This window comes from Octodon degus, unplaced genomic scaffold, assembly GCF_000260255.1.
Source record: "Octodon degus isolate 3935 unplaced genomic scaffold, OctDeg1.0 scaffold00029, whole genome shotgun sequence".
NCBI lineage: Eukaryota > Metazoa > Chordata > Mammalia > Rodentia > Octodontidae > Octodon > Octodon degus.
The window spans coordinates 5,956,746-5,966,081 of NW_004524605.1; the positions used below are offsets into that span (position 1 = coordinate 5,956,746).

Below are 9,336 nucleotides of genomic sequence, written 5' to 3' on the forward strand. Positions count from 1 at the left end.
TGGTTTGGAATCTGTAACTCAAACTACACATGCAATGAAGACAATATTATGCTAATACAATTGTTTTGCTTCTGCATTTGTCTACTGTTTGTCTAATATTAACAATTATAAACAGAGCAGTGCAACTAGTATTTGGAACAATCCTTATAGTGTTACAGCGTCAGGCACATTTCACTTCTCTTCACACCACTGGTTCTCCTTGCGTACCTAGAAAAGAAAGACATAAGCAATGCTTTTTCAATCATCTTCTAAGGCTTGCATATACTCACTTAAGACTCCTGATATAAGTCTCTCTCTCTCCTTGGTACTTGTAAGATCTCACTACGCAGCTCAGACTCATAGTGATCATCCTGTTTTTAGCCTTCCCAGCACTGGGATTAGAGGCATGTGCCACCACTCCCAGACTCAGACGCTGGCTCAGTGCACCCAAAGGTGTGGCATGTGGTGCTGGGGATCAAACCCAGGTCCTTGCGCTTGCCTCAGCATGCACTTAATGTACTGAGCTATCTCGCTGGACCTCTTTTACTTTCCTAAAAATAAAAAAGCATGTTATGAAAGATCACACACACACACACCCCTTACCTGGGCTTCCTCCTCTTCAGTGAAATCATTTTTGATATTAAAAGTCTTGCGAATCTCCTCAGGACTCTTCCCCTTGATCATATTGGCGACAGTCTTGCATGTAACATCAAGCAAGCCTTTGATGTCTAGGTAGTTTGCTGCCTGTAAAATGATACTGTTTTCATTAAAGCATACTATTTATTTTAATCTAAATCCAAAACTAGTTACTGATAATCCATATATAATTAAAGTGCTAATGCTAAAATTTTTTTTTTTTTTTTTTTTCAGAACAAGGGATTGCGCTCAGGCCCTTACTGAGCCATCATCTCCCCAGCCCTGCTAAACTTTAATGTCAGGAAATTAATTTCTACTCTTAATTATATTATTCAGCTGAGCATGGTGGTATACTCCTAAAAGCTAGCATTTGGGTGGCTGAGGCAGGAAGATTATTGGAAGACTGAGGCAGGAGGATTACTGGGAGTCTGAAGCCAGCCTGAACTACATAGTGAGACCCTGTTTTTTGTTTTTTGTTTTTTTTTTTTTTGTTGTTTTAAGGCTCTTACTCTTTTGCTCACTTTTGAATTTAATTACATCTTTTACTACTTTTGCAGTACTGGGGAATTAAACCCAGGGTCTCTGCCTGGGCTGTGTCCCTAACCCTTTTTTATATAAAAGACAGGATCTCACTGTAATTCAGGCTGGCCTTGAACTCAACTCCCTTTAATTATCTGAGACAAGGTCTCCCTAAATTGCCTAGAATGAGCTTAACTATAATCCTCCTGCCTCAGTCTCTCAGTGTGCTAGGATTACAGGTGTGTGTTACCATACCCAGCTCACTAGTTACATCTTTCCAAATATTGGTAATAAATGCTATCAGTTTTCCTGGAGTATCACATTAGTTGCATCCCAGATTTTTCAAGTGTTTTACTTCCATTTGACCTATGAATTATTTAGAAACGTGTTCTCAAATATTTGTAGTTCTTTCTAGCTCTCTTTTGGTTATTGGTTTTGTTTTTGTTTGGCTATTTAGTTTTGCTTTGTTTTGGTTTTTAGACAGGGTTTCACTCTGCATTCCAGGCTGGCCTTAAAATAGCAATTGATCTGCCTCACCCTCCAGATAACTTGAATGAAACTTTTTACGGTCCAGAACATTGTTTATCCTGAAGAGTATGTATTCTGCTGTCTTTAAAGGTAAGGTCTATAGATGTCAATTAAGACGAGTTAGTTAATAGTTATTCAAGTCTTCTGTATCTTTACTAATTTTGTCTATTCTAATCATTATCATTATTATTAATGTATTTATTATGGGGACTCACTTTGCAGCTCAACTCCTAGTGACCCTGTTTTCAGCCTCCACAGTGCTAAGATTACAGGTGTGACCACCACACCCTGTCTCTGCCCCAGTTCAGCATGTCTGGGAACAGGGCAATTTTGTCTACTTCTAATTACTGAGAAACAAGTACTGCAATTTTTAACTATGCTTGCAAACTTACGTTTTTGTTTTTTTTTTTTACTTTTAAGTTTCTACCCCTTCACTTTATTTTTTGGAAGTTCTTCTGTAGTGATGTTTATGATTATCTCCTATTAATAAATTGATCTCTTTATCAATATGAAATAGCCCTCTTTAACCCTATCAATATTATTTGCTCTAAATTTTTTTTTTTTTTGTCTTTTTGAGACAGGGTCTTGCTATGCAGTTCAGGCTGGCCTTAAGCTCACTTTGTAGCCCAGGTGGGTCTAGAACTCATAACAATTCTCCTGCCTCAGCGGAGAATGCTAGGATTACAGGTGTGCATCACCACACCCAGCCAAAATCTTTTTTTTTTAAACCTTTTAATATAATCACCCCTACTTTATTTTTTAACTAAAGTTTGTTACAATGCTCCATCTTTTTTTATGCATTAACTATGCCTTTGTACTTAAAGAGTGGATTTCTTATGGATAGCATAGCTGAATCTTGTTTTTTAGAATCTAACCTGACATCTCTGCCTCTTTTTCTGTTTTGGATCATTTAATGTGGTTACTACCATGCAGTCTGTTTTCTGTTGTTATTTTGAAAAGCAAGTATACTTCCACTTCATGGTAACAAAAGAAAACAAAGCACATCAGTTAAGACTATTAAAATATAAAATAGTGATAAATCTCACAACAAATGGACTTTAATAAAAGTTTAAACAATTAAATTTCAATGTTAACAAATTTATCATATTCAATTGGTGAAGGAACAGAAATATACATTAAAAACATACCAGAATAAGTTCAAAAAGGGTTCCTTGGTCAACTTTCAGGAATTCTTGGTCCCAAACAGGGATGTCGTCTGTTCGCTTTTCTTTGTTCTCATCATCCTCAGGAGGAGGAGGGTCATCCTTGTGGTGGGTACACCACTGAATGACCTGTAACAAAAAGTTCAATTCCTATGTGGCATTTGTCATGAGACACATTCCACATTATTCTTATACTGGGACAGGAACTAGGTAGAAGCTGGCTTGAAAAGTAAATTACAGGGCCAGGGAGATGGCTCAGTAGGATAAGCGCTTGACTGGCAAACGCAAGGATCTGAGTTCAATCCCTGGTTCTGCAAAAAAAAAAAATTAATTACAGTGGTGCCTTGGTTCATCAACTTAATTCTTTCCACTATTCTGGAAATACTATGCTTACAATTCAGCAGCATTAAGCACATTTACACTATTATGCACATATGTACTACATTTGTAAATGTAGTTTATTTCACAAGCCAAGGTACCACCATATTAGCCAAACTTAAGAGCAAAAATGAAGCCCAAAGAATCTGTACAATCCTAGAAGGCAGAAGAGCTTATTAGGCAGACAAACCACGCAGTGTGCAAATATTTGACCAGATTAAAAAACTTCTATGAAAAACAATCCTAACGGGCTGGTGAGATAACTCAGTGGATAAGTGTCTGCTTAGGTAAGCGCAGGGACCAGGCTTCTATCCCAGCACATGGGGGCCTGCCCAATAGCTCAGTTCGTTAAGTGCCTGCTGAAACAAAGCTGTCAAACTCTGGGTTCTGTGGTTTGAAACCAAGACACTCAAGCTGAACTAGACCTGTTCTGAAGGAAAAGTCAGCCAAAAAAACCCACTTCTATCCCAGCACATGCTGTGCCAGTGCCAGACCCACCCCCAAGTGCGCTGAGCCAGCCACCAAGACCAGGGAATGGTGGCGCACACCTGTAACCCCAGTACTGGGGAGGCTGAAAACGGGAGGATCACTATGACTCTTAGCTATGTAGTGAGACCCTGTATCAAATATATTTAAAAAAGAAAAAGAATCCTAACATCAGAGTGAAAGATACCTTCAACATGTAAAATCAACTGCTTAAAACTACAGAATACAAAAATCTTAAAAAATTACTACATATAAATAACTTAAAAATATGTACAAGCAATTAAAAAACATGAATAGTCAAATATGCTCAGGCTGATTAGATCAGAAATAGATATTAATTAGAATCACAAGTCAACATTCTGACATTACTATTTGTTGGCAACAGTGTAAATGAAATCTCAATTTTTCTAGCAGAAAATATAAATTGTTATGTTTAAAAATTCTAAATGCTCTAGACATGTGCATAAACGAAGCAAGAAAAATCCATCTGCTTTCTAGGACAACTAAAACATCATGAAGTTTGAAGAAATTAACCAGTTAGATTATGCACAACAGCATAAAGACCAAAATCAACACTGAAAATGTGTTAAAGTGTAGAATGTGGCACGCGCCTGTAATCCCAGCTCTTGGAAGGCTGTAAACAGGTGGATCACTACCTGTCTGATCTAGTAGTGAGACCCTGACCACCCCCCACCCCACAGACCCTTCCTTACAATACAAAACAAAAACAAACACAAAAAAACTGTAGAACGTAGGTGTTAAGTACATGGATGTTTGCTGTGCAATTCTTTTGACTTTTCTGTATCTTTACACAGGGAAAAAAGGCACAAGTGAAAAATTGTACTACAGGATGCCAAAAGAAAAAGTGAAGCACAAGGCTTTAATGAATTAAACAAAATCTTTTCAAGACGTATTCCAAAAAAACAAAACAAAAAAGACATATTCCAATTACTGGGCTGGCCAGATAGCTCAGCAGATTAAAGTGCCTGCTTAGGCAGACCCAGGGACCAGGGTTTGATTGCCAGCGTGCTGTACTGGTCCTGTTCCCAGAGTGTACTGAGCAGGCCAATAGGGACTGGGCATGGTGGTGTGTGCCTGTAATCCCAGCACTTGGGAGGATGAAAACAGGAGGATCACTGAGTCCAATCTGTATAGTGAAAAACCGTAATGAATACTTTTTTTTTTAATTTATTTTTTTTATTTTTATTTATTACATTTATTTATTGTGTGTGTGTGTGGCCAGCTCAGCCCACCAGGGGGCAGGGCTGGCTGGCATGTGGTGCTGGGGGATTGAACCGCGGTCCCTGTGCTTTGCCAAGCTTGTTTCAAGTAGGTGCTTTAGACCACTGAGCCATCTCTCCAGCCCTTTTTTTTTTTTTTTTTTTTAAAGTATTCCAATTACTGTTGGACATGCCTACATTGAACTCAGGCCCTGTGCTTGCCAGGTAAGCGCTTATTCTACTGAGCCATCTCCCCGGCCCACTGTTGGACATGCCTAGAATCTCAGCACCCTGAGAAGCTGAGGTAGAAAGATCACAAAAGTGGGCCCAGTCAGCAAGTAACACACAACTGTAATCCCAACACGGTGTGTGTAGGGGGGGGGGGCGGCAAAGGGGGATCATTGTGGGTTTGAGACCACACTGGGCTACAAAGTGAGCTCAAGACCAGCCTGAACTACAAAGCAAGCCCTGTCTCAAAAAGAAGAAGAAGAAAAAAAAGAGACAGCCCAGCCTGAGCTATTGAGACAGTGAGAGCCTATTTCAAAAATAAAGTGAAGGGCCCAGATTCAATACAGATGGATGGAGCTCAGGTGTAGAGTGTTTGTCTATACATGTACAAATCCCTGGGTTCAAGTCCTAGAATGGGGAAAATAACTTACCCCAGAAGACAATGCTCAGAATTAAGAAAGAATGAGATCTACCTAAAGAAAATACAAAGTTTCTATACCATAAATCATATAGCAAACGATAAAAACTTTAAAGATCTTGTGGATGAATCTTAAGTAAAATAAGCCACTAGGGTAACCCAGATTAGTCACATTCAGAGATAGCAGTTACCCAAGACTGGATGAGATGGGGGAATGAGAAGTTATTTAATAGGTACAGTGTTTCAGTTTGAGATGATGAAAAAGTTCTGGAGACTGCAAATGATAGTGGTCACATAACACTGACAATGTACTTAGTATCACTGAATAGTATTTTAAGGAGTTCAACTGGATGTGGAGACACCTGTAATTCTAGCTATTTGGGAAGATTAGGGGAAGAATCACAGTCTGGGAAACCTAAGACACTCTTAAAAAACAAAAAAGCAGTCCTAGGGGCCGGGGAGATAACTCAGTAGAACAAGGGCTGAGTTCAATCCCCGGTTCCGGGGGGGTGGGGGAAGCAGTCCTAGCCCTCTCTGGGTTCAATCCTCAGCAGGCACCATCTCCCACCACAAAAAAGCTGGGTGTAGTGGCCAACATCTATAATCCCAGGATTCAAGGGCTGAGATAGGAACATCTTCAGTTTGATCCCAGCCTGGGCAACTCAGTAACTTAGTGAGACCTTGCCGAAAAATTTTAAAGAAATTTTTATTATTATTATTAGTTTTAGCTGGGGAGATGGCTCAGTGGAATAAGTGCTTCTCTGGCGAGCGCAAGGGCCTGAGTTCAATCCCCCGGTTCCGCCAGAAGGAAAAAAAAAAAAAAAAAGAAAAGAAACATAGATTTCTTAAGTGTGCTAATGCAAAAGAAAACAACTCAAGTATTCACAACATATAATATTCACAAATAAAAGTACAATTATTTTCAATTGTAATCTTATGACAGGATTAAAGAGGATGTTACATATTAAACTGAAAGATTAGCATTTTGTTATGAAGAAAAAAGTTTACAAGTTTACAGCTTGCTACATTATGAACAAGGAAAAAATATACTTCTGTGTTAATATCTGCATTATAAAACACGAAGAAGAAAGGGGGGAATCATTGTAAACAGATCAGAATAAACAGAATGAAGTGTTACGTGTTCTTAGGTAGTCATGCTTAAGAAGGTAGTCATAATTTAATACCATAATGTTCTGAAGAATGGTGTGTTGATTTAATGCTATTTTGCCAGATCAATAAAAATACTTTAACATCTAGATCATCATAACAAAGTACTTGCAGATATAGCAAATATATAAATATTTGTGTCAGTGGTAGAGGATATGCCTAGCATGCACAAAGCCCCAAGTTCAATCCCCAGCACACACAAAAAATGGTCTTTCTGGGGCTGGGGGGATAGCTCAGTGGTCTAAGAGCCTGCATGGCAAGCACAAGGACCCAGGTTCGATCCTTGGTGCTGGCGTGCCATGCTGACCCTGAAACCGGGCATGGTGGCAAACCCCTGTAATCACAGTGTTGGAGAGGCTGAGATGGGAGATCACTACAAATCTGAGCTGGGTAGCAAGACTCTGTACCAAGTAAATAAAGATTAAAATAAATAAATATCCTTTCTGATGGTAAGTAATAATGGTCAATTGTAACAACAAAGCAGACAGGACTTTTTCTGTATAATATTAAGAAAATTCACATAAGTACTGAAGAACATTCAAAGATTTAAGTTCCAACACAGATTGAGTTACCTGTTCTGTATTAATCAGTGTAGTTTAAAAATAGACTGAATTGACATCAACTGAAAGATATATACCAAAATAAATTTAAGAAGACCCAATGCTATTATGGGCTTCTGTACTCTTTTAGAATATTTTCCTGAGTTTACACACCTATAATATTCAACAACGGAACTTAAAAAAAAATTGGGGTATAACTATGAATGTCCATTTTGTATCTGTGTATTCAAAGTGGTTGGGATAGATATATAGTTGCATTCTCTTAATGAATAGAATGATTTTTTCTAATGGTGTTTGTAAGTAGGATCACAAGTCTGCATCTTGTACAGCAATTAACCACTAAGAAGAATATATGCAGTGTATTATTTGTTGAAAATGTACTTTCGATTTGATTTGAAACTGTCTCATTGCTATATGTTTATCAATAAAACTTTGAAAAGAAAAAAAAAATAAATAAATTTAGATGTGGCTTGTGTTTACTTTCAGGAATTTTTGGTCTAAAAAACCAGTCTATATATCCTTATTTCAGGATCAGAGGAATTGCATGCTAGATTCACAATGAAAGCATATACAAACATAAAAGCTATATATCTGTTAAGAAGTCTAAGCATCCCAATTCTAAAAATAAATCCTTAAAGATCTCACTAGGGCTGAGCTTGTAACTCAGTGATGGTACATGTGTTTAGCAAGCTCAAGGTCCTGGGTTCTATTCCCTACACCAAAAAATAAATAAAAAGCCTTTACCTTTTTTAATATTGCTGCATTAACATTTGGTAGAGGAACTGGGTCATCATCTCCTTCATCATCCATTCCCAAATCTAAGAAAACCAGAAAAGGTGACCATTACTTTTTTACTACATTATGTATGATACACCAACAAGACTATGTTTAAAACCCTCAAGACATAGGCTGGATCTGGCGGACCCATCCTTTACTTTTCTACTATAAATTTGTACTTTAGCATTATAGTAGCTGGCTGTATGTTTCAGTACCTTTACCTGAGGGGCACAGGAAGCAATTTATATGTTTACCCACTTGGTATGACAAACAGTAAGTAATCTGCACATGCAAATGGGATTTGGACCCACACCTATGCTTCATGCAACAGTTTTTGCATATTTTTACCCAAGCAGCACAGAAGGCCAAACAGACCCACACCACCACAGTGTTTTATTTTATTTATTTTTGTATTTTTAGGGAAGGGTCTATAGGGTACTCAGGGTCTCACTACTAGATCGGACTTGTCGCGATCCACCTGTTTACAGCCTCCCAAGAGCTGGGATTACAGGCATGCGCCACCATGCCCAGTCTCTAGGATTTTAAAAAGAAGTTTTCCTTTTATTTTTTTCTGGGAGAAGTAGGCCAATTTGGTACAATGGCACATGAAAAACTAGATTTACAAGCTTTAGAGGAGGTCAAAAGCAAACCATCAGACTACTGATGTATGGATGACCCATTGTGGTAAATACATGTTTCATAATAGGAGAGTGGTGCAGGTGATGAGGACTTTGACAATGGCCACATGAGCCAAAGTTCCCATGACAGTGAAATGGAGCAAGCAAGAACTGACAGACACAAGGACTGCAGACCTGCTGGATTCAGATGACAAAATCTTGACTATTCAAAACATTGCAAAATGGCCATGCAACAACCAATGTTAGGGCTAGGTTCAAAAATATAGTAAAAGTCTTGGCAGAGGTGAAACACTGGACAGAATGCTACCACTGTCATTCAATGTTGGAAGTTTTGAAATGCTGCAAAGTGCTATGAAATACATGAAGGCTGAAATGCAAAGTAAATGTTCTGTATGCACCAATAATCATATTAAAAAATATTTACTATGACACCTCCACTAGCTGAACTGAAAGCATTCATAAGTCTGCTACAGTTAACACAGACTTATGGTGATTACAGAAATATAAAAGGCTTCCAGAAAAGCAATGAGTCAAAATATGGCATGAGGGCTGGTGAGATGGCTCAGTGGTCTAAAGCACCTACTTAGAACAAGCTTAGCAAAGCACAAGGGACTGCGGTTCAATCCCCCAGCACCACAT

General features: G+C 38.4%; 1 protein-coding gene across 3 annotated transcripts in view; it reads right to left on the reverse strand.

Annotated features, from left to right (window-relative positions):
- Positions 1-6: 6 nt before the first annotated feature.
- The window catches only part of Skp1 (S-phase kinase associated protein 1), a 20,858-nt gene continuing 11,528 nt past the window's right edge, over positions 7-9,336 (reverse strand). For all 3 annotated transcript variants that reach the window (XM_023713275.1, XM_023713276.1, XM_004629358.2), the window contains 4 exons: positions 8,027-8,100; positions 2,811-2,954; positions 583-723; positions 7-207 (listed from right to left, as the gene is read on the reverse strand). In XM_023713275.1, the coding sequence (XP_023569043.1) occupies positions 172-207; positions 583-723; positions 2,811-2,954; positions 8,027-8,100 (395 nt within the window). In that variant the 3' untranslated portion in view covers positions 7-171. The remainder of the gene's footprint in view (positions 208-582; positions 724-2,810; positions 2,955-8,026; positions 8,101-9,336) is intronic.